General features: G+C 48.6%; 1 protein-coding gene across 16 annotated transcripts in view; it reads left to right on the top strand.

Annotated features, from left to right (window-relative positions):
* The window catches only part of LOC129714874 (microtubule-associated protein 4-like), a 251,694-nt gene extending 230,739 nt beyond the window's left edge, over nt 1–20,955 (top strand). For all 16 annotated transcript variants that reach the window (XM_055664734.1, XM_055664736.1, XM_055664735.1 and 13 more), the window contains 4 exons: nt 2,802–2,883; nt 8,406–8,518; nt 11,963–12,128; nt 19,329–20,955. In XM_055664734.1, the coding sequence (XP_055520709.1) occupies nt 2,802–2,883; nt 8,406–8,518; nt 11,963–12,128; nt 19,329–19,333 (366 nt within the window). In that variant the 3' untranslated portion in view covers nt 19,334–20,955. The remainder of the gene's footprint in view (nt 1–2,801; nt 2,884–8,405; nt 8,519–11,962; nt 12,129–19,328) is intronic.
* The last annotated feature ends 4,970 nt before the right edge of the window (nt 20,956–25,925 follow it).

Raw genomic sequence — 25,925 nt, forward strand, 5'->3', positions numbered from 1 at the left:
TTCGGCCCACGTCTGTGCTGAACACGATGCCCAGGCTATCTCTTATCTGTCTGCAAATAATCCATAACCTTCTATTCCATGCATATTCATGTGCCTATCCAAAAGTCTCTCAAATGCCACTATCGTATCTGTCTCCACCACCACCCTCAGCAGCATGTTGCAGGCACCCACCACCCTCCGTGTAAAAAAAAAAACCTTGCCCTGCACATCTTCATTAAACTTTGTCCCTCTCACCTTAAAGCTATGCCCTCTAGTCTTTGATATTTCCACCCTGGAAAAAAGCTCCTGATTGTTTAGCCTATCTATGCCTATCATCGTTTTATATACTTCTATCAGGTCCAGACAAAACAATTCGAGTCTGTCCAACCATCTGTATTACACGGGTCTAGTTGGTAATAATAACATGATTTCAATCAGGAACTAAAGAACTACTTAGAAGTTACTTTAGAGATTAGCAAGCAGAATTAATGGTCTGAAGTAGGGTCTCAACCCAAAATGTCACCTATTCCTTTTCTCCAGAGATGCTGTCTGACTGTTACTTCAACTTTTTGTGTCTATCTTAGAATTAGATCTTAGAATTAATCTTAGAAATTAATCTTAGCAAAGCCCTTAACAGCATTGATGTATAAAGGGATCTTGGGCATAAATCCCTGAAAGTGATAATACAAGTGGATAAGAGGTGCGCTTGCCTTTATTGTTCGGGACATTGAGTATGTTGCAGCTTGATAGAACTTTGGTTCAGCTGGAATTTGAGAATTAGATGCAGTTCTGGGTGCCCATTACAGGAAGGATGTGAAGGCTTTGAAGGGTGCAGAAGTAGGTTACCAGAATGCTGAGTTGGTTAGAGAGTATTAGCTAAATGAGCTGTTGGACAAATGTGGATTGTTTTATCTGGATAGAATAGACAGTTGGAATATTTTCCGCAGGGTGCAAATGCCAAAAGGCATTTATCTATACATAACTGAAACTCTGATCTTGTTATCTTCCAGTTTGCCGGTCATTCTATTTGCACAAAAACGGTTTCCGATAGCGCTACGATTTTTCGCCAGCTTACTCACCGTTCTCCTATGCTGCGATTGCACCAAGTTTCGTTCCAATCGGTTGAATGTTGTAAATGTTAGCGAGGTTTAAAAACCGCGTGTGCGCAGATCCTGCCAGTCAGCGCCGCGCGGATTAGTCTCTTCCCCTGTCTCTCCCCGGGGCGATCCGCCCCTTCCTGCGCCATCGCGTCTTTACTGGAGCTGAGGATGGCTGGCGGAGGTTTCCAACCGGACTTTCGGAGGGACCCGAAGCAGCCCAGCCCCGGCCCAAGCAGTCCCGCCCCAAGTAGCCTGGTGTCAGAGACCCAGCCCAGCCCGGAGTCGGAGATGCCGCTGATGTATATACACACACACATACATACATACACATAAAAAACAAACAAAGAATAATGTGCAGGGAATGAATGGAAATGGCAGATAAGAGAAGGTCTTGCCATCGACACAGACATCATGGTCCAAAGGGCCTATTCCTGTGCTCTACAGTTCTATGTTCTAATAAAAGCTGCCTTGGAGGAAAAACACATTGACTCCCCAAGGTAATCAGACACAATTGTCAATTATAAACACCAGCACTACTTTCACTGCAGGAGGCTTTTGAATTTAACAAGCAATTGAGACTAATGACACTTATGCAATGAAACTCTATAACAAACAGCCTTTAGTATTTTTAGGTTGCAGTCGCATCATGAAACTAATAGTATTAAAAAGACCTTTATTTTTGAAAATCCTGTAAAGAAAAATAACTTTGTGATTGCAAATGTAAACTGTGTAGCCCCTAACTGCCTTTTCCCATTGACATAGTTGTTTTAATCATGCTATTTTCTAACACCAGTGTTCTTTGGAACACAACGATCATGTGGTAGGAGAACTGTGTGTTTAGTTTAGTGATACAGTGCGGAAATAGGCCCATTGGCCCATCGAGTCCTCGCCGACTAGCGATCACCCCATGCACTAGCACTATGCTACCCACAAGAGAAAATTTGCAATCATTACCAAAGCCAATTAATCTACAAACCTTTACGTCTTTGGAGATGTGGGAGGAAACTGAAGCACCCATGGAAAGCCCACATGGTCACGGGGAGAATGTACAAACTCCGTACAGACCGCACCTGTAGTCAGGACCAAACCCGGATGCAGGAAGATTGCTCCCGATGTTGGGGAAGTCCAGGACAAGGGGTCACAGCTTAAGGATAAGGGGGAAATCCTTTAAAACCGAGATGAGAAGAACTTTTTTTCACACAGAGAGTGTTGAATCTCTGGAACTCTCTGCCACAGAGGGTAGTTGAGGCCAGTTCATTGGCTATATTTAAGAGGGTTAGATGTGGCCCTTGTGGCTAAGGGGATCAGGGGGTATGGAGAGAAGGCAGGTACGGGATACTGAGTTGGATGATCAGCCATGATCATATTGAATGGCGGTTCAGGCTCGAAGGGCCGAATGGCCTACTCCTGCACCTAATTTCTATGTTTCTATGTCTCTGCCGTTGTAAGACAGCAACTTTACCACTATGGCACCGTGCCACCCAATTAAAAAGTTTTGTGTGTGTGTGTATAAACACTGTTGTTCCTAAAGGGTCTCTAGTGGTTACACGTATCACTTTGGGCTGGTTACCTGGCTTAGTTGGAAATCTGAATCTTTCATTTTAAACAAAGTAATATTTAATCTACATTAATGAAACCCTAGTTGCAGATGCAATTCCCATTCGCCTTAAAATTATTGAAAGCGATAAACTTTTGTTTTTTTTTTAATCTTTGTAATCGTAGGTGCAAATTCCAAAAACCAAAGGGGAAACGAGTCGAGCAGCATCAAAGTGTGGGTCCAAGACCAATCTGAAACACAAAGCAGGTATTACCGCCAAATCCAACATCACCCTGAACTTGAACATCGAAAATTGCATTTAGGCAGCCAATATTTTTAAGAACAATATCATTACATTGTGAGATGATGACTTTTAATATGTTAATATTATAATATCGTATTTTAATATGTTGTCGTGAACACAGTTGTGGAACGAATGTCAGTCAGAACAGAATTCTCTGGTCATCTTTGAACAAAGGCCTAGGATCCTTAACATGTACCTAAGCCCATAGAAAGAGCCTGGGGTTATGATCTCATCTAAAATGCAGATTATGTCAATGGAGATGGTCAAGAGCTTCAAGTTCCTAGGTACAAATATCATTTGGCTAAATCCATCCAGTCTGGAAAGCACACCTCTACATCTCAGAAGGCTCAGGAGATTGGCATGTCTTTAATGATGCTAACCATTTTCCACAGATCAAGTCAAGTCAAGTTTATTTGTCACATACACATACGAGATGTGCAGTGAAATGAAAGTGGCAATGCTCGCGGACCTTTGTGCAAAAGACAAACAACAAAACAACCAAACAAATTATAAACACAATCATAACACACATATTCTTTTACATAATAAATAATGGAAGGAAAAACGTTCTGTAGAGTTAGTCCCTGGTGAGATAGGCGTTTACAGTCCGAATTGCCTCTGGGAAGAAACTCCTTCTCAACCTCTCCGTTCTCACCACATGGCAACGGAGGCGTTTGCCTGACCGTAGCAGCTGGAACAGTCCGTTGCAGGGGTGGAAGGGGTCTCTCATGATTTTGTTTGCTCTGGAGTTGCACCTCCTGTTGTATAGTTCCTGCAGGGGGGTGAGTGAAGATCCCATAGTGCGTTCGGCCAAACGCACTACTCTCTGCAGAGCCTTCTTGTCCTTGGCAGAGCAATTCCCAAACCAGATGGTAATGTTCCCGGACAAGATGCTTTCCACCGCCGCTGCGTAGAAGCACTGGAGGATCCTCGGAGACAGTCTGAATTTCCTCAATTGCCTGAGGTGGTAAAGGCGCTGCCTTGCCTTACTCACGAGTGCTGAGGCGTGTGATGCCCATGTCATATCCTCAGAGATGTGGACTCCCAGATATTTAAAACAGTTCACCCTATCCACAGGATCCCCATTTATCCTCAATGGAGTGTACGTCCTCGGATGATGTGCCCTCCTAAAGTCCATGATCAGCTCCTTCGTTTTTTTGATGTTCAAGAGGAGGCTGTTATCCTGGCACCAGAGTGCTAGATCAGCCACCTCCTCCCGGTAGGCCTTCTCATCGTTGTCTGAGATCAGGCCCACCACCACAGTGTCATCAGCAAACTTAATTATTGAATTGGAGCTGAACCTAGCCACCTTAGAAAGAGTCTTCTCAGGATGCATCAAGCTGGTATGGCAACTATTCTGCCCAAGACTCCAAGAAACTGAAGAGTTGTCAACGCAAATCAGCTACACCTCCCATCGACTCCTTCAACACCACTTTGTCTTGGGAAAGCAACCAACACAATCAACAACTACTCCCACTCGTGTCATTCTCTCCCCTCCCCTCCCCTCCCCTCTCCTGTTGGGCTGAAGGTACGAAAGCTTGAAAGCACGTCTCAAGACTAGTCACCTGACACCTGAATGGTTCTTTCAAATGTTAGGGATGAATTTCTGATCTTCAAATCTACCACATTTCACCTCTTGCACTTTTTTTTAGTCATACAGCGTGGAAACAGGCTCTTCAGCCCAATTTGCCCATGCCGACGAACATGCTCCATCTACACTATTCCCACCTGCCTGCTTTTGGCCCATATCTCTCTAAACCTGTCATATCCATGTACCTGTCCGAATGTTTCTTAATTTGTTTTTATCTACACTTTGACAATCTACACCTTGGAACACGTAACAATAATAAACCAACTAGATTTTAGGTTCACATCTATTCCAAGATTTGAGAGTGTGCAAGGGAATATTGCCTCAATGGAAGTGCTTCAGAATTGTGAAACGAAATCTCAGGAGGAAATATGATGATGTCCCAGCCAACATTCCTCCCTCATCCAATAACAGCAAAATAAATAGTTCTTTCTTTCATCACTATGAGATATTGCTGGCCCATCCTTTGCTTTGGTCATTGGTGATCCCAGATTATTGGTGGACTCAATGGATTGTAATGTCAATAGCAGCTGAGATGAGATTCTCTCTCCTTGTAGATGGCCCTTGCCCGACACTTCTGTGGGGGGGGGGGGGGGGGGGGGGGCATGTTACCTGCCAATTACAAGATCATGCTGAATGTGTGGCAGCATTCAGTCGACACTTGCAACTGGGATTGAACATTGCCCAATCATACAGCACAGAAACAAGCTGTTTGGCCCAACATCCATGCCGTAAAGATGTCTCATCTATACTAGTCCCATCTGCCTGCGTCTGGCCCATATTCCTCTAAACCCATCTTATCCGTATACATGTCCCCAGCATCAGCATTAATTACTTTATGATGGGAAGAAGGCAGCTGAAGATGTTTGCATCTCAGACATTGCCTTAAGAAGCGTGGTCATGAGGCTGGGTTTCTTGAATGCCACAACCATTGCCATCTTTCTTTGTGCAAAGAATGACTCCAGATAGTGGGGAATTTCCCCTTTGCTCATTGATCAGGATGATCAGAGCTCCTTGATGCCACACTTGTTCCAAAGGGTGACGATGGCGCGGACGGGCCAAGTCGCCGTCGTGGGATCTCCGCGGAACCTCTGCGTTTTTTTAACTTGGATGTTCATTTTAAATTTGATTTCTAAGTACTAATACACTAGCACTAAGAACTTACGATCGGGAAACTCTCGTAAAACTAAACTTCAGCGTAACCGAAGACTTTTTAAACACTGTACTCACCGATCCAGCGTGGCCGGCAGAGACCAAAAGAGCACGCGGCGGGAACAACAATAAGAGCACGGCTCCGAGAAAAAGCCTGTTAAAACATCGAGGTAAGTGGGGGAGGGGGGATTCGGAATAGGCTGAGAGCCCAAGCCTTCTGTCCACCTCTGCCCAGCATTCTTCTGGCGAACGTCCAATCCCTGGAGAACAAGCTGGATGACCTCAGGGCGAGGATCAGATCCCAGCGGGACATAAGAGACTGCAACATCCTCTGTGTGACCGACCTGCTGGTGCCGGATCAGGTGATCTGCCCAACGAGTCCTTCACTGTAGTCCGTGCGGACAGAACGGGAGAATCTGGGAAATCCAAGGGTGGAGGAGTCTGCTTCATGACCAATAACAACTGGTGCAACCCTAGGAATATTAAGATACTTTCCCGTTCCTGCTCGCCGGACCTGGAGCACCTGACAATCTCATGCCGCCCATTCTACCTTCCCCGGGAGTTCGGCTCAGTGATCGTCACAGCCGTCTACATTCCACCGCAGGCGGACACCGACGTGGCACTTTCGGCCCTACACGATGTGCTATGTCGACACCAAAACAAGTACCCGGATGTGGCTATGGTGGTGGCTGGAGATTTTAATAAATCAAATCTCAAGAAGGTCATGCCGAACTTCTACCAACACATCACGTGTGCCACCAGGGGGGAGAGAACTTTGGACCACTGCTACACACCGTTCAGGAAAGGCTACAAGGCTGTTTCTCTCCCTCCTTTTGGAAAATCTGACCACGCTGCCATTTTCCTGCTGCCGGAGTATAAACAACAGATAGTACGGGAAGTGGCAGTGACGAGGGACGTAAAGCGGTGGTCCGACCATTCAGAGGTCATGCTGCAAGATGCACCGAGTGATGTCGACTGGAATATGTTCCATGCAAGTTCTAGTGACGTCAGTGAGTTCGCGGAAGCGGTCATGGACTTCATCGCAACAACAGCTGATAACATCGTCCCCACGGTAACGGTTAGCATCTTTCCTAATCAAAAACCCTGGGTGGACAGCGTTGCCTTGAATGCTCGCACCGCTGCCTGGCATCCGACAATGTGGACGACTACAAAGCAGAGTCCTACCGACTGCGATGGGCGGTGAAAGATGCAAAAAGGAGGTACAGGGAAAGGATGAAGTCACAGATGGAGCAGCAGGACACCAGACACCTTTGGCAGGGGCTATGGACTATAACTAACTACCAGAGAGGCCCCTCTCAACCGGAAGTGCCGGCACCTCCCTAGCTGAAGACCTGAAATCCTTCTACGTACAATTTGAGACGGGCAACATCACCCCTAGCTCGCTGGCTAACAACAACACTGCCAGCGCGCTGGCTAGCGAGGTTGGAGGGAGGGCTACCGCTGGGGATGTGCACACATTCTCCATGTCCGAGCACGACGTGAGGAGGGCTCTGATACGTGGGAACACGAGGAAAGACCTTTTTTTACTCGCGGGCATTTTTTAACATATTGAAAAAAACGCCGCAACCTAGCTGAGGCCTCGAGTACGCGGAGACCACTCTTGTGCATGAAGGAGAGTTACGAAGACCTCCTACAACCTCGTGACGACCATGCTGCGAGTAGGAGTCGAGGGCAAGCTCGCCAGAACTCGCGGATTAGGTCGCCCAAGTGGGACAGGCCCTTTACTGTCATGGCTCAAAACAGAACAATGAAATTCTTACTTTCAGCGGCACAACAGATATGTAAACACAATACTTTGTAAAACCAATAATAAACAACAAAAAAGTTCAATATGAATGTGTGTGTGTATATAGACACACTCACACACACACACACACACACACACACAGATAAATAAATAAACAATAATAGTGCAAAGTCAAAAATGGGAGCGTGGCCAGGATGGTGTGGGTCTCTGATGATGCTGGCTGCCGTTTTGAGGCAACAACTCCTGTAGATCCCTTCGATGGTGGGGAGGTCAGTGCCCTTAATGGACTGGGCAGTGTCCACCATTTTGTGCAATCTTCTTTGTAACTGTGCATTCGAGTTACCAAACAAGGCCGTGATGCAACCAGTCAATATTCTCTCTACCAAACAACTGTAGACGTTCAAGAGAATATTCATCGACAAACTGACATACTCAATCGTCTAAGGAAATAGAGGTGTTTGTTGATGGCCTTTATTTATGATTGTATCAGTGTGCTTGGGTCCAAGACAGATCTTCAGAGAGAGATATACATGCCCAGGAATTTGAAGGTTTTAACTCTCTCCACCACTCTCCTGTCAATTGAATCATATCAAGCAAGCAGTCGGGAGCTGCAGACTCCGGTGGGAAGCGGATGATTTGGAGGTCCAAGCCGTTGAGGTTGGCCTCCAGTCCCGACGTCGGAGTGCCAACATCCCGGTGAGCGGGCTTGAGCGGCGAGCTGCCCGTAGCGGCGACTGTGGAGGGCTCCGGAGGCCCCGACCACGGGTGAACATCAGAGGAAGAGACTGACTTTGGTGCATTCCCTCACAGTGGGAAACGTTTGATGTTGATCTCTATCGTGTGTTGTGTTCTCTATTTTATTGTATGGCTGGATGGTGATCACATTTCACTCTGCCAACTGGCACATGTGACAAATAAATGTATCTTGTATCTTGTGATTTTTGCACGTAATATTCTTTCTTCACACTTGTTTTTAGGCGGTGGTGATGTGAAGATTGAGAGCAGCAAGACTGATTACAAAAACAAAGCCGAATCCAAAATTGGGTCCTTGGACAACCTCAACCATACTCCAGGAGGGGGCAATGTGAAGGTGAGGTAGAGGCAGCAAGCTCGAGTAAACTGTCAGCTCTGTTGCTAAAGAACTATCAGTCGGTCGCACTTGCTTTGGGGAAAATGCTGCAAAAATTGTTGCCTGTTTCATCTTCAGCACTTGTGTTTCCCTTTGTTCCCTATCCTCTCTGGGCTTGCAGTCCTTGCAACTTGTCTGCTTCCAACTGCTCCTCCAGCCCACACACACGTTCTTAGCCCCTTGCTGTTCTGCCGTTTAATGATGTTGAGTGAAGATAGGGCTGGATTCGCACATAGTTCAGTTGACTGCTCCCATTGTTAAACAATGCTGAGACAGGTAGAATGCCCAGTTGAGTGCAATAGTGGAAGGTGACCTGGCGTTTGGAGCTGCAGATCATCAAGTGTCTGGAGAATGGATACGACTTCCTCACTAGTGCAGGTTGCAAGTGGTAAATTCCACTCTGCTGTTTGCGTACGTGTCCCTTCCCCATGTCATATCAATTCCTGTAATCACTTGCTCCAGAACCCACTGTTTAATGTATTATAAAATAAAGACGCAGCCTTGGCCGACATTACAAAGTCATGGTGGTGAATCTGTGTAATTCATTGCCACGGAAGGCTGGAGAGGGCAAATCAGCAGATATTTTTAAGGTGGAGATTGACCATTCTTGATTAGTACGGGTGCCAGGAGTTATGGGGAGAAGGCAGGAGAATGGGGTTCAGACGGAAAGATAATTCAGCCATGATTGAATGGCGGAGTAGACTTGATCGGCCAAAAGGCTTAATTCTGCACTTAGAACTCATGAAGTTATGAAAGTGTGGGATGTTGTTGAGTCTAACTGCATCCTGTCTGATGTTTTGTCCAAATTCCATCACCTTCTGGCAGGGTCCCACCTACTTCAGTCACTTCATTGTCATCTTGTGCTTCTGATTGTAGATTCCCACTGACCTGTATTGTGACAATGTTACATCTTGCAAGCTACGAGGCCGTAGGGTTGTGTGGCTGTTGGATAATTCACTAATTAGTGCATTCATCAGAGGCACCACCATAAACTAAATTGCCAAACTAATACTGACAAAGCCCTGATCTAATTTGATTAATTAAAAGTTAATTATTTTATTTTATTTGTGTCATGGAGGTATACAGTTGTAACCGCCGGCCTGACCTACAAGACTGAATCATAAGAGAAATCAGTTCTTTAGTCGCCTTTCCCTGTTTGTTCATTGGGCTTGTAACAGTTTGTACCCGTACACACTGCTTGTAACAGTTACCTGTGAAAGGACGGCACAGTGGCGCAGCGGGTAGAGCTGTTGCATCACAGCGCCAGAGACCCAAGTGCGATCCTGACCTGGGGTACAGCCTGTGTGGAGTTTGCACGTTCTCCGTGTGACCGCGCGGGCATCCTCCCACATCCCAAAGACGTGCGGGTTTGTAGGCTAATTGGCCTCTGTAAATTGTTCCTGGTGTGTAGGGAGTGGATGTGAAAGTGGTGTGGGCAGGTGATCCATGGGCAGCTTGGACACGGTGGGTCGAAGGGCCTGTTTCCCATGCTGTATCTCTAAACTAAACAAAAAGTTCAGAAACTGGAATGATAACCTCTTGGTTGAATTTGCATCCCTTGGTGATTGATACCTATCATCGCCTAAGGTCTATACAGTCAGAAATCTAATCAGCATCAGAACCCTGGATTAAATAGAACAAACATCATTATTTCTGCCACTGATTCCCATCCAGGTACACTGAGTGGTGAGACACTTGGGTGGCTGAGAACCTATTGGATTTAGGCATTAAAACCCACACAACCAAATAGCTGCAACGGTTCCTGAGGACTCAAACACAGTCAAACCTAAGCAGGAAATCCTTCAACATGAATGAAACATTGAAGCAGTCATTAGACGTTGTACAATAGTTTTGATTACATATTTGGCTTCTCAATATAATTTCTGCATTCAGGAATATTACCATCTTCATGTGCTAAGTCGTTATGTTTATTTAATTGCATTCCATGTGGCCCTCTTCTGTATTTCTGCACAAATCTGTGCCACTAATTTCACTTCAGGAGTTAGAGCGCAGAGTGTGCCTTCAATTGTGATCTTGTTTGTGACTTGTTTTATTGGTTTCTTTACGATGTTGAGATGAGGACGAGGAAGGGAAATGCACTGGTGGACTGAAGATGAGAGGCCCACCCTATTCATTCACGTATCCTGTGCTCACATACATAAGTCTATCAATATTCCTGAAAGATGTTTTTACTTTGAGTGATGGATTCTTACCTTCCTCTGTCACAAATGTCTTGTGTCTCTATTGCTAAAGCTTTACCGAGCTAGCTCCTCCTCAGCTGCAAATAGCTTGACTGCACATTCCTTCTTCACCTTGCATCCTCTCCTCTATGTTAGAACAATGAGCATTCACATTATTTCCTACCATTTGCTTCATTTCTCTTCCCCAATGCATAACACTTGGCCCACTTCGTCCTAAAATGTGAAAGGTCATAAGGAGGAGCAGAATTAGGCCATTTCTCTGCCATTCAATCATGGCTGATCTATCTCTCCCTCCTAACCCCATTCTCCTGCCTTCTCCCCATAACCCTTGACACTCATACTAATTCAGAATCTAGTGTCCTTCATAATGTTTGGGACAAAGACCCATCATTTATTTATTTGCCTCTGTACTCCACAATTAGAGATTTGTAATAGAAAAAATCACATGTGGTTAAAGTGCACATTGTCAGATTTTAATAAAGGCCATTTTTATACATTTTGGTTTCACCATGTAGAAATTACAGCAGTGTATCTATCTCTGCCTTAAATATATCCATCGACTTGGCCTCTGCTGCCTCCTGTGGCAAAGAATTCCACAGTTAGGTTAGCCACAGAAAGGTTAGCTTTCCTCAGTTACAACTCTTCTCATTACCTTGTCTTTCTTGCTCTTTGCACTGTTGCCTCTCCAGTCATACAAATATATTCAAGCCCCATGTAATCCACATTGAGCACTCGAACGAGTCTGAATTTTTAAAATAATGTGGGGAAATTCTGCTGGATTCCTGCCTTCTGCTGAATTCCGATTTGGATCGGGTCCCTTCTTCAGACTGATTGCAGTAGGGGAAAGAAAACTGGAACAGAGGTGGGGGGCAGGACAGAGTCCAGACCCTACCTCTTTTCCATACCACGCTTTGTTTCTTCTCCCCTCACCCCCCCCCCCCGACTACAATCAGTCTGCAGAAGGGTCCCGGCCCGAACTGTTGCCTATCTATTCCCTCCACAGATGCTGCCTGACCAGTTGACTTCCTCCAGCACTACTTGTGTGTTTCCAAGTTTTGATCTCAGTCCATCAGTGCATTTGGTTTTCTTTTTACTCATGACATTTTAGGTTTGTTAAAATCTTGTGCGTGTATTTTTGCATTTCATTTCATGCCCTCCTGTAACAATGCACCATTGTAGCCTCACCCCATGATTTTATTTTTAGAATGAGGGTGAAGAAGAATCAGAATCAGCAACGATCAGTCAGGCTCCAGAAAATGGGGATCTGACAGGACAAGCTGAGAGTGGGACACAGCAAAATGGAGTAGGGGTGGACCCACCTGCCGGGTCTGACGAAACTCTCAGCCAAGAGTTACAAATGCAGGAGACATGTAAGTGAAAGCTTGGCCTGTAAGGGCTGTGTGGTCTCGTGACAAATATTGACCAGTTGGCAATTGTATTCAACAGGTAGGTTATCAAATGTTCCCCTATGATGTGGATACTGTCAACCTTGAGCCCACTACACTGCTGTCCGTGTTATAGTCACAACATTATGTCGGTCTGAAAGGCCACGGGCTTTTTGCACAGTGGATGAAATGAAGTTGGGATTGGGGTTGGAGTGGTAGAAAATTGATGGGATTTTACAAAGTTCTTTATTTCTGTAGCAAACCTGATTTATATAACATAGAGAGAGCTATCATTGCTTCTAATCTGTGGTGTGCCTGATCCAAAAACCTGATTGAACAGGATAAAGGGAGCTTTATTCCTTTCGTGTTCACCTAAAGTGTGGGATTGGTGGAATAGTACACAGGCAGTTTTACTTTGTGTGGTGCAGGTGGGCCGGTGGAGTGCATCCTCCCCATCTTGTTCATCCTGGTAGTCAGTCGAGGAAGATTTACTCTTCATCCAGCCCACAGTTTCCCCATCATGGAGTCAGATTGTGCAGGGGCCATGCCAAACCTATCAGATGGGCCATTGAAAAATGTGAAGTAAAATAGGCATCAGTTAACTGAGAAATGGGCAACCTTTATTTGTTATTTGAAAGGTTAAATTAAAGTGTGTAATTACTTTGACCCATTTGATGCAGACAATATAAACGGCCTGTTTGAAGCATTTGGCTCAGATACCATCAAAGCCTCCATTCTTATTATTTGCCAGACTTGCTTAGTGTTGCAAATGCCACAACACCCACTCACTGTCCCCATAGATTAACAACATTATTGGATTGTGTACCAGTCAGCAGGCCTTATGCCTGACATTGTCGGGTTAAAGCATATGGTAAAGTGTAGGGGCTCTTGTTATCCTGTTATAGTGAGCGCAGAGACTGAATTTGGCATGAGATTGTATAAACCTGTAGCAGTCCTGTATATGGTCTGCTGAGGGATGCATGACCCATTCCTTCAATACTTTCATACCAGGCAGCACAGTGGTGCAGCTGCTAGATCTGCCACCCCACAGCACCAGAGACCCGGGCTCGATCCTGACCTCGGGTGCCATCTGTGTGGAGTTCTCCCTGTGTCCGGGTGCTCCGGTTTCCTCCCACACACCAAAGACGTGCAGGTTTGTAGGTTAATTGGCCCTCTGTAAATTGCCCCTGGTGTGTAGGGAGTGGAACTGGTGTGAACAGGCATGGACACGATGGGCCCAAGGGCCTGTTTCCATCTCTAGACTAAACTAAACCCCATCTCCCACAGACGGCTGTGGAGGCCAAGTCAGTGGATATTTTTGAGGCAGAGATTATCTATCTCTTCTTGATTAGTGTGGGAATCAGGCGTTATGGGGAGAAGGCAGGAGAATGGGGTTAGGAGGGAGAGATAGATCAGCCACGGTTGAATGGCGGAGTAGACTTGAATGAGCCAAATGGCCTAATTCTGCTCCAATCAGTTCAAGAAGGGTGAGGCAGAGTTTGAGGAGGGTGTACATGTGCTGCCATGAAGAGCATGAACCTCCTTTGTGAGGGTCAAACACTCTGGATTAGTCATGGGAAGAACCGCTGTGTGAACAAGGTCTGGAGGTGGCATCACTGTTCAGCTTGATTACCCCACTGAGAATCAGTATCTGCAGGGGAAGTGGACGGAAATATCGGGAAAGAACAAAGTAGGAAAATATATATAGTACAGAGAGTAACGTGTTCATTCAAGATGTATTGAAATAGCTTTCTTTACAATTAATGTCATGTTGAGAATCATTTAGATGATACGGCAGAAAAATCTGTCTTATTTGAAGGATTGTGAAGTGAACTTGTAGAATAAAATACACGTGCTGAAGGAACTCAGCAGGGCAGGCAGCAGCTGTGGAGGGAATGTACAGGTGATGTTACGGGTCGGGACCCTACAGATTGGTGGGGTTGGGTGAAGCTGAAATAGAGAGGTGGGGGCTGGACAAAGTCTGACGAGTGATAGGTGGATACAGGTGAAGTGAGGGGGAGGGGGGGGGGGTAGATTGGCTGATGGTTGGAGTAAGTAATGAAGGCGAGTGTCAGATACACGGAGTGGAGGGGGTGAAACATGAAGCCAGAGGGGGGATAGAAATCAAATGAGGGGATGTGGATGGGAGATGAGTGTATGAAGCGGGGGAAGGGAGCAGGGTGACTGGGGAGTGGGGGGAGAAATGGAAGTGTATCGGGAAGGGGGGGAGATTACCACAAACACCTGAAAGGGACTAATGTGACAGGTCAGTTTGTATTAGCAGTTAATAGTGCAGAGATTGACGATGTTGGTGCCAGGACTCAATACCTGAGTGATAGGGAGAGTACAGTAGGGGGGGGGGGGGTGACGTGTGAAGAGCTGGAGGTGAGAAAAGACCAGGGCCACAATATACCTTGGATACATCGCATAGCCAGCAGTGGACCCACTAAGCTATGCCCTGCAGACGTCATCTGTGGCTGGACTGATTCTCACCTCCAGCTCTTAACCTCTTTCCTCAACCCGTCCCCACCCCAACCCTACTTTCAGTCTGAAGAAGGGGCCCGACCCCGAAACATCACCCGTCCTTTTCCTCCAGAGATGCTGCCTGACCCGCTAAATTACTCCAGCACTTTGTGTCTATCTTTGGTATAAGCCAGCACCTGCAGTTCTTTGTTGCCATTGTAGGAGGAGGGGTTAGGCAGGCTAAGACCTTTATTCTTTGGAGCGCTGGAGGATGACAGGTGATCTGATAGAGGAGAATAGAGGAATAAATAGGATGAATGCACAAGTATTTTACCCAGAGTTAGGGATTCAAGAATGAGAGGACATAGGCTTACTGGTTAAAGGGAAAGGTTTACAATCAACCTGATGGACAACTTTTTAATCCAGAGGGTGGTGGGTATATGGGCCAAACGCGGGCAAGTGGAACTAGTAGAGATCAAAGACCTAAGAGCGGAGCAAGATAGGTCACACCTGCGAAATACAACGGGCTGATGTGTAGTAGCTACGTTGGGGATCCTGGGCATTTTTCCCCGCCCATTTTAGTAACCGGAGCCTACCTGACCCGACCCAACAGGGGCAACAGTTTGTGTGTGTGATATAGGGTTAGATTCATAATTCTGACAGTTCATATTTCTTGTCAAGAATAAAATTTGACACTGGTAATTGTCTTTTTTAATGTTTTTTTAAATCATTTCTTTTTAAATGGCTCACAAGCAGTGTTTGAACCGACCCGACTCGACTCGCAGGGTAATTGACATTGCGGGGGGGAGTTTGTGTGTGTGATATAGGGTTAGATTCATAATTCTGTTAATTCTTGTTAAAGAATAAAATGTTTATAAAGACACATACATGAATGTGATATAAATGTACATGATCATATAACACACACAATTATATTCCTTCTGATCCAATGGTGAACTTTATTTCAGACTAGACAAGGGACATTAAATAAGAAACATTGTAACCCCCCCCCCCCCGCCACTCCCTCGCCTCCCCCACACTACAATGTCTCCCCCCCCCCCCCCCTATGCCCCTCTCCCCCTCTACCCGGGCCCCTCTCCCCTCTACCCGGGCACACCCCTCCCCTCTACCCCCCTCTCCCCCCGGGCCCCTCTCCCCCCTCTACCCCGGGCCCCTCTCCCCCCTCTACCCCGGGCCCCTGTGGCCCCTCTCCCTACTCCCCCTCTACCCGGGGCCACACACCCCCCTCTAACCTCTCCCCTCTACCCGGGCCCCTCTCCCCTCTACCCGGGCCACACACACCCCTCTACTACCCGGGCCCCTCTCCCCCTCTACCCGGGGGCCCCTCTCCCCTCTACCCAGGCCCCTCTCCCCTCTACCCGGGCCACACACCCCCTCTACCCGGGCCACACACCCCCTCTACCCCGGGCCACACACCCCCCCTACCCCGGCCCCTCTCTCCCCTCTACCCGGGCCCTCTCTCCCCTCTCTCCCGGGCCCCCCCTCCCCTCTACCCGGGCCCCTCTCCCCTCTACCCGGGCCACACACCCCCTCTACCCGGGCCACACACCCCCTCTACCCGGCCACCCACCCCTCTACCCGGGCCCCTCTCCCCCTCTACCCCGGCCCCTCTCCCCTCTACCCGGGGCCCCTCTCCCTGGGCCCTCTACTCTGGCCACACACCCCCCTCTAACCCGGGCCCCCTCTCCCCTCTACCCGGGGCCCCTCTCCCCTCTACCCGGGCCCCTCTCCCCTCTATTCCCCCCCCTCTACCCCCGGGCCCCTCCCTCTCCCCTCTACCCCGGCCCACAACCCCTCTACCCCGGCCCACACACCCCCTCTACCCGGGCCCCTCTCCCCTCTACCCGGGCCCCTCTCCCCTCTACCCGGGCCCCTCCCCTCCCCCTCTACCCCGGCCCTCTCCCCTCTACCCCGGCCCCTCTCCCCTCTACCCGGGGGAGGGGGGGCCCCCCTTCCCTCTAACCCGGCCACACACCCCCCTCTACCCGGCCCCTCTCCCCCTCTACCCGGGCCCCCTCTCCCCTCTACCCGGGCCACAAGGCCCTCTACCCGGGCCACACACCCCCTCTACCCGGGCCACACCCCCTCTACCCCCCTCTATAAGCCCCTCTCCCCTCTACCCGGGCCCCTCTCCCCTCTACCCGGGGCCCCTGTGTACCCGGGCCCCCTCTCCCCTCTACCCGGGCCACACACCCCCTCTACCCGGGCCACACACCCCCTCTACCCGGGTCCCTCTCCCCTCTACCCGGGCCCCTCTCCCCTCTACCCGGGCCACACACCCCCTCTACCCGGGCCCCTCTCCCCTCTACCCGGGCCCCCCTCTACCCGGGCCCCTCTCCCCTCTACCCGGGCCACACCCCCCTCTACCCGGGCCCCCTCTCCCCTCTACCCGGGCCCCTCCCCCTCTACCCGGGCCCCTCTCCCCTCTCTACCCGGGCCCTCTCTCCCCTCTACCCGGGCCCCTCTCCCCTCTACCCGGACCCCTCTCCCCTCTACCCGGGCCCCTCTCCCCCCTACTACCCGGGCCCCCTCCCCCGGGCCCCTCTCCCCTCTACCCCGGCACACACCCCCTCTACCCCGGCCACACACCCCCCTCTACCCGGGCCACACACCCCCCTCTACCCCGGGCCCCTCTCCCCCTCTACCCTGGCCCCTCTCCCCTCTACCCGGGCCCCTCTCCCCTCTACCCGGGCCCCTCTCTCTCCCCTCTACCCGGGCCCCTCTCCCCTCTACCCGGGCCCCTCTCTCCCCCTCTACCCGGGCCACACACCCCCTCTACCCCGGCCCCCTCTCCCCTCTACCCGGGGCCCTCTCCCCTCTACCCGGGCCCCTCTCCCCCCTACCCGGGCCCCTCTCCCCCCCTCTACCCGGGCCCCTCTCCCCTCTACCCGGGCCCCCTCCCCCCTCTACCCGGGCCACACACCCCCCTACCCCCGGGCCCCTCTCCCCTCTACCCGGGCCCCTCTCTCCCCTCTACCCGGGCCCCTCTCCCCCTCTACCCGGGCCCCTCTCCCCTCTACCCGGGCCACACACACCCCCTCTACCCGGGCCACACACCCCCTCTACCCCCGGGCCCCTCTCCCCTCTACCCGGGCCCCTCCCCTCTCTACCCGGGCCCCTCTCCCCTCTACCCGGGCCCCTCTCCCCCCTACCCGGGCCCCTCCCCCCTACCCCCCCTCTCCCCCCCGTACCCGGGCCACACACTCCCCTCTACCCGGGCCCCTCTCCCCTCTACCCGGGCCCCTCTCCCCTCTACCCCTCTACCCGGGCCCCTCTCCCCTCTACCCGGGCCCCTCTCCCCTCTACCCGGGCCCCTCTCCCCCCCCCTACCCTCTCCCGTCTACCCCCCCCCCTCTCCCCTCTACCCGGGCCCTCTCTCCCCTAACCCGGGCCCCTCTCCCCTCTACCCGGGGCCCCTCTCCCCCTCTACCCGGGGCCCCTCTCCCCTCTACCCGGGCCACACACCCCTCTACCCGGGCCACACACCCCCTCTACCCCGGCCCCCTCTCCCCTCTACCCGGGCCCCTCTCCCCCTCTACCCGGGCCCCTCTCCCCCCTCTACCCGGGCCCCTCTCCCCTCTACCCGGGCCACACACCCCTCTACCCGGGCCACACACCCCCTCTACCCGGGCCACACACCCCCTCTACCCGGGCCCCTCTCCCCTCTACCCCCTGGGCCCTCTCTCCCCTCTACCCGGGCCCCTCTCCCCTCTACCCGGGCCCCTCTACCCGGGCCCCTCTCCCCTCTACCCGGGCCCCTCTCCCCTCTACCCGGGCCACACACCCCCTCTACCCGGGCCCCTCTCCCCTCTACCCGGGCCCCTCTCCCCTCTACCCGGGCCCCTCTCCCCCTCTACCCGGGCCCCTCTCCCCCTCTACCCGGGCCCCTCTCCCCTCTACCCGGGGCCCCTCTCCCCTCTACCCGGGCCCCTCTCCCCTCTACCCGGGCCACACACCCCCTCTATACCCGGGCCCCTCTCCCCTCTACCCGGGCCCCCTCTCCCCTCTACCCGGCCCCCTCCCCTCTCCCCTCTACCCGGGCCCCTCTCCCCCTCTACCCGGGCCACACACCCCCTCTACCCGGGCCGCGGGGGCCGCGCACTCCTTCTCCCCGCCCAATTCAAAGACCAAAGCGAAGATACGGGAGCGGAGGCGGAAACAAAGATCCGATCTTTAGCCGGAAGCAAGATGGCGGAACAAGATGGCAGAGGCTGGTCGCTAAAGTGGGTCCTATAATCACCCATGAATCTGCCCATGACCGGACTACCCATCTTGCTCCGCTCTGAGATCTTTGGTAGAGATGGAGCATCTTGGCCGGCATGGGAAAGTTGGGCCGAAGGGCCTATTTCCGCGCTGTATGACTCAATGATAGGTGTCCATTTTCCATAGGTGTGCTCTGGCAGCAAGTATCAGATTGTAGGTGGTATCACAGTGATGCGTGACCTTGTCTGTACCTGGAATTCATGGACGTTCCACCTGAGGTTACTGAGTAATTACTCTCTCGCTTCCTCCTACTCAAATACCCGCAGCCCCACAGATCCCAGCTACAACAGCCAATGTGCTAAACAAGAAGTACACAACGCAGGAGTTTCCTTGTGAACGTGACTGTGTGGCAGGGTGTGCAATGCTTTTACGGGATGGTGGTGCTAAGGGTTCCGGTTGTGGGGTGAATTATTATTATGTCTTTTTCCTCGTCCGCAGATTGAATCTCACAAGCTGATGTTCCGTGAGAATGCCAAGGCCAGGACAGACCACGGAGCAGACATTGTGTACAAATCCCCCGTTTCAGACCACACCTCGCCTCTCTGCAGCACATCACTAACTGAAAGCCTCAGCTCCCTTGGATCTCTGCAGCTTGCTATCCCTGCTGGAAACCCGTCTGCCAATCTAGCACAGCAGAGCTTGTGAATTTATTCTTTCTTCTTATCTTCATGTTTGTTTCAAACTACATTTAACAAAAACAAGAGGTTTAGCATCATTAACAGGATTTGTGCTTTGAAAGGGATGTTCCTATTGAGTTATTTCGGGGGCTGGGGAACCATGTTTTAAAAAAAATCCATGTAACTGCTGCACACACACCCTTGCGTGATAGATGCCTGCTATTTTAGAATAAGATAATGGGCTTGAATGGAGCCAGTAAATCCAACACTGGATTGTAGACTGGTTGGGAGCATGAATTCATCATCTAATCATCAGGTTTGTCAGATACAGTAGATGGATATAGGGAATTAAAAAGCACCCTAACCCCACCCCAAATATTTTCCCCTACGTCCTCAAATGGCTTGAAGGGAATATTTAATTTTTTACAAATTATTTCCCCCAGGTGTTAGTCTTTGCATTTTCCTCCTGCACTCCAGAGACGTAATCGACCTGCAGCCTGCCCTTGCATTGGCAGCAGCTGTGAATCTTGCTTTTCTTTGAGGGATTTTGCTCTTTTCCCAAAGTCTAATAACCTGCGCTGCTCTGAAACCACCCATTCATATTGTTAAACCTTACCCTGCTGTACATTTAGTCTCTACTTATTGGTCCCCATTTCCCTGTAAATAAAGTAAAAGTCACAAATATAAATCATTTGAACACACTGAATTTGCACACTCGGAATGGACAGGGCAGAAGTGAGTTGGTAAAGAATCACTAAAAACATGAAAGTTTAAAAAAGTGTTTGATGTGAGCAATGTTCAAGCCTCAGCGGTCTGTTGCCTAAGATACTTTTTTATAGAAAATGCAATCATTATCTTTCCCGAGGGTTTTATTTTACAGCATAGTTTCTGTCGGTACCAGTCAGTCCATTACCATGCAGCTTGGTATGGAGTTCAGAAGTTGTTCATCATTCCTTGCCCTTTTGTGCACATACAAATAGACCTGTATAATCTTGCACCATGGAAGAAAGCTATTCAGCCCCAGTAAATTCATGCTAACTCTTAGCACGAGGTTCATTCCCCATGACCCCATATCTACCTTTAATTCTTGCCCCCACCCTTGTTGCTGCAGGGCAGACGTCAGAGACTAGGTCTGAAATTGAACCCTAGGAAGATTGGATCAAATGAACTACTTCTGAGAGCTGTGCAGAAATACAAATGTTGGCATTAACTAGTCAGTTGCTAGGAGGCTAGGTGAGAATACTTTACCAACCAGTACATTTAATCTTGACCTGAACTCTTGTTATTTCCCTGGAGCAAAGTGATCCATTCTGACTGAATTCTTGCAATTTCCCCACGATCTCTGGGCATAGCCTTGTCCTTTCATAATCTACATCCTGCCTTTGTTGAGGGCAGCACTAACTTAAAGGGAAAGGGGGGGGAATAAAAGCAAACTGGGTAGATGGTGAAAATACGAGGCAATTGATGTGAAGATAGACACAGATGGAGTAACTCAGCGGGACAGGCAGCATCTCTGGAGAGAAGGAATTGCTTTGTATATCTAATGATGTTTCTGTCTGGGAGAATGGCGGCAGGAGCTTCCTGTCCTGCTGAGTTACTCCAGCATTTAGTCTCTCTTCAGTTTAAACCAGCATCTGCAGTTCTTTCCTACACCATTGATGTGAAACTTTGATCTACCTTCCCCTGCCCACAGGATTGATTCTGCTCTTTTTCCTTGGAAACGTTTTGTTTCCACCCCTCCCCCCCCCTCTCCACAACCTCTTTCTTCAACCCCCCTGCTCCCCAAGAAAAAAACAGCTTCATCGCACCCGTCATTAAATGCCAAATTGACAGGAACTGCTGCAGTTCTTTTTAAAACATCTTTAAATAAATCTAAAGACAAAGGAGCAAAGGTCCCAAACGGGGAAAAGGTTGTGTTTTGGTATTTCACACAGGGCGGGAAGGCTAATGTGTTTGCTGTAGAGTCGTCCAACACAGAGATGGGCCCTACTACGCATCAAATACCCATCAGTTGTCAGCACTCAACCTTGAAGTGCTTCTCGAAACACTGGCAAAATGTTGTGTGAGTTCCTTCCTCCACCAACCCCCTTAGTCAGCTTATTTGTACCACTTTCCTTTTTACAAATATCTAAACTTAGGTATCAAACCCAGCTGCAGTTGTTGAAATGGGATTTTGTTAGTTTATAAACACCTTTTTATTAAAATTGGTAGATGTTCGCAAGTAATTGTTTTGAAGCTTACCCTCTCCATCGTGGCCTGGAGCAACTCATCATGAGTCATGGAGCACAGAAACAGGCTCTTCTGCGCACCCTACCAATGTTAGGTATTGAGGAGCCATCTCTACTAATCCCATCTTTCAGCACAGCCCCGTGGCTTCCTGTGCCTTGGCGATTCAAGTGATTGCTCTGCGAGTCTCTGCCTCTACCCAAATCCAGTGAAACAAATACAGATGATCCAGTTCCTCCTCTTAACTGAAACACTCCGACCCAGGCGTCACCCTGGTGAATCTGCCCCGCACCCCCTCCAGTGCAATCCTTGTCCTTCCTCTAGTGTGGAACTTAGAGCACTCCAGCTACAGACTAATGTTTGCACAATGTTCTTGTATTCCATGCCCAGCTAAATCTGGCAAGTACCATATATGTTGCCTTAGCTACTTTACCTACATGTGATGCCACCTGCAGGGATCTGTGGGAATTGTGTACCAAGATCCTTCTGTTCCTCAACATTCACTAGGGCCCTACGTAACTGTCCCACTTTTATTAGTCCTTCCAAAATGCTTCACCACTTGTCAGAATGAAACACTGTGCCGTAGCTCTGCCGATCTTACCGATCAATGTTGCTCTGGCGCTCAAGACCATTCTCCTCATTATCAACACCACCACCAACTTTTAGTAGTTTCATCCATCATTGATATTCAGACAGTTACTGTGCCCCGCAGACAGTGAGGGTCTCGGCACTGATCCCTACAGGACATCAATGATTGCAATAACAGACCCTCTCAGGTTGAATCTCTGTCAGTCTGAAGAAGGGTCCCGACCCAAAACGTGTTCTCCAGAGACGCTGCCTGACCCGTTGAGTTACTCCAGCACTTTGCGTCTTTTTTTGTAAACCAGCATCTGCAGTTCCCTGCATCTACATTTTGCTCCTCTTCAGTTTACCCTGTGGATCAATGAAAGCCGGGCCTCTGGAATGGATGTGTGGCTGGTTCTACTCAACGGTCAAAGCGTTTAGAGGTAGATTGGAGAGGAACTCGGATAGGAGGGGGATTCATCACATCTGGATATGGCTTATAGCCATTGTCTATCATTTTCTTTGTGTTAAGAACAAGTCCTGTTACTGAATAAACCTGAGGTGTTTTTCTTAGTCTTTGCAGCTTCTGTTTCCGTCTTGGTGTTAAAATTTGTTTTTAAAAAGAACTGTAAATTGTTTTAACTTATAGATTTCTTCAAGTTTAATCTTTGGTGATGAAGTACTGACTATTGTATAATGAGTAGTGATTTAAACAAATACAATTAACTCTGTTTTCTAAACAATATAATCTTCAAGGCTGTGCTGTGGAGCGCTGCCTTTGTTGCAAGAGTTGGCCGGCCAGGATTTGTAGAATTGTTCTCAGCGGTTGGTGGGCAGGATGGATGGATGGACGCTGTCTGTGGAAGTGGAGTTTGTGCAGAGTTTTATAAAATGAAGGATCAGGGGTAGGGCAGCAATTAGACATAAACGCACCAATGTGTAGGAAAGAGCAAACTAGAATCAAGCCATTAGGGTTGTTCAGTTATGATAATAGCTATTGCAAGTGAGTGAGTGGAGTCAGGCTGATGGGCTTCTAAATTTGAATACTAAAATGGAGGTTGTGTGCACACACACAGTGGCAAATGCCCGTGCACAGTGCAACCATGTACGTGTGCTTGTTTGGGCTTTGTAAGTGGAAGAACGGTCGGTACTTGTTCCAAGTTTGGTCATTGGTGTCCAAAGCACAAACTCGGTTCAAAGGTGACGGTGAGATTGGCTAACTGATGTGTCAAGTAAGGGGGTGGTTTGGTGAAGGGAATCAGGCAGAGGGTATCATTACCTGAAGCCCAGAGATGCAGGGTGCTGGGGAATGACTGGAAAGTTTGCTGTAGTTGATATTGTTAATTTCTGAGGGATTTTTAAATTGGTCACCTGGTCCTTCAGTGAGAGTGAGGTTTGTTTGTGGAGGGGCCACTGGAGACAGGAGGTGCATTTAATCTACTCTGGCTCCAGCAGATGTGGGACTAGGCATGGATGTGTCTGCTCTGTTCCTTCCTCCACATGCACTGTCTGAAGCAGGAGCGGCTGAAACGTTAGGGATACTTCTGAGAACAAATTAAACTCTTCCTACTTCAGGGAGTTTGGCCGAGACTGTAAAAGAGGAATCATGGGAGGTGTATCTGGATTTTGCACACCGAGAGATGTGTTTTAAATGAAGAAGTGATGTGTGTTTTAAATGAAGTAATGTTGGTCTATTGATCAAGGTTTGGCGGACGTTATTAATTCTAAAGTTGCTCAGAAAGGGAACTGCACGTTCAACACTTGTTATTCATTATCCCTCATCTAAATGTCTTTTTCAAAGGGATTTACTGCCTCTGTACCAGTTTGTCTGCTACAATTGCCTCTTGTTAGCTTCCATTTGTAACTGCATCCAGACCTGTACTTGACCTTTCAAACACTATTCAGAATCACTCGAGCATTTAAAATATATAACATTCTATTGTTGTTTATACTTAATTCAGAGTAGTTCTAGAAGATGACTGGTATATAACATTGTTTTAATCTGCACTAATGCCCAGATGGAGGTGAAAATGGACGGTATTAATGACATTTATTGAGTTTTGTGAAGCAGCTTCATTTAAACTGGTCTGACCTGCTCCACCTTTCCCTTCAACCTTCTAAACAGAAAAAAAAACTATGTTTACATGTGGAACTACATTTGATTAATTTCATAGAAATATATCACATTTGCACAGAATTGATGTATTGATTTCAGGAAAATGATGGGATTACTCTGGTCCCAACAGTCCCAGAGAGGTCGGTTCACATTTACAATTGTGTTGGAACAATGCTCTTAAAACTTTATACATCAGATTGTAAAGAATTGTACACCCTCCTTGGTGCAAGAATCTCGGATGTTATGTGCATGTGTATGTGTTGGACAGATCATTTTTAATATGATGTTTGTGCTGCTGTGATTGTATTTTTTTTTAGTTTCCTTACCTTTGTGTGGTTTAATGTAAATTGGTCTGTGTCAGGAGTCAAAGAGAATTCCCTTGACAGCATCTGAAGTGCATTTGCTTTGCTTGTAACTACTCCTTAATACAGCTTGGAGAAGAAAGGGATTGCAGGTTTGATTTTGGGTCTCTCCGCAATTAAGGGTCATCGTAATTGAGGCAGCAGTAGGGACCGCACAAGTGGGTGGTGACATGTAGGCGGATGGGCTGATGGATGTTCATTGACTTTGGATTAGGCTTCACATGGCCGTAGACTGCTATCTGCAGAGACGATTCTTGAGTTTGTGAGGAATAAATGTACAAATAGTAATTAAAAAGGCCTTTAATGTGACCGTTTAGATGTTTGAATGGTCATGGATTAAGTGCCCAAGTTGGTGGGAAATTGATGAAAGCAAATTGCTGCCACAATTCCCACAACAGTGATTACACTTCAAAAATATTTTCTTGGCTGTAAATCACTTCAGAAGGTTTTGAAAGGGACATAAAGGCACATTATAAATACAAGTTTTTTTTTGTTTGGGGTGCCAGTAGTTAGTGAACATGTATCTGGTTTCAAAGGTGATGTTTGATACAACCCACAACAACTTCCTCATCTCACCATTCCCACCCGAGAAAAATACTCCTGTTACTGAACAGTGTGATTTGTTGGTCGCGCCAGCACTGGTACTTTCCAAAATGAACTTATTTACTTGTGAATTGTTTCTTTTTTAAATATTACATTTTAAAAATTGTGCATGTACTATCTAGATTAAACGGAAATTATAAATGACAACCTTTGGAGGGGATAAAAAGCAATAACTTGTTCAATCCACTGATGGTTAGCACTGGGGTCTGTGGAATCAGTGTGACCGGCCTCTGATCCTGGAGTGGCCGTGTGTTCGACAGACATTGTGATGGGTGTTTAACAAGGTGGATTCTGTTGTACAAAGAAAGCACTAGTCCACCCCAGGACCAACATATCCTCCATCTCAATCCTTCCCTTTTCTCCATCCCCAGAATGAAAGAACATGTCTGTGCCAGCAGTGAGACTGGATGACTTGTAGCTTTATGGGGAGAAGCCCACAGCCTTCACTCGATGGCTGACGCTGGCCTTATAGTGGGTGTCTTACATCAAGACCACCACTGCAGTATGGATTGCCAGAATAATGGGTCCATTCATGAGAACAAGGACT

The sequence above is a fragment of the Leucoraja erinacea genome, chromosome 43 (assembly GCF_028641065.1).
Source record: "Leucoraja erinacea ecotype New England chromosome 43, Leri_hhj_1, whole genome shotgun sequence".
NCBI lineage: Eukaryota > Metazoa > Chordata > Chondrichthyes > Rajiformes > Rajidae > Leucoraja > Leucoraja erinaceus.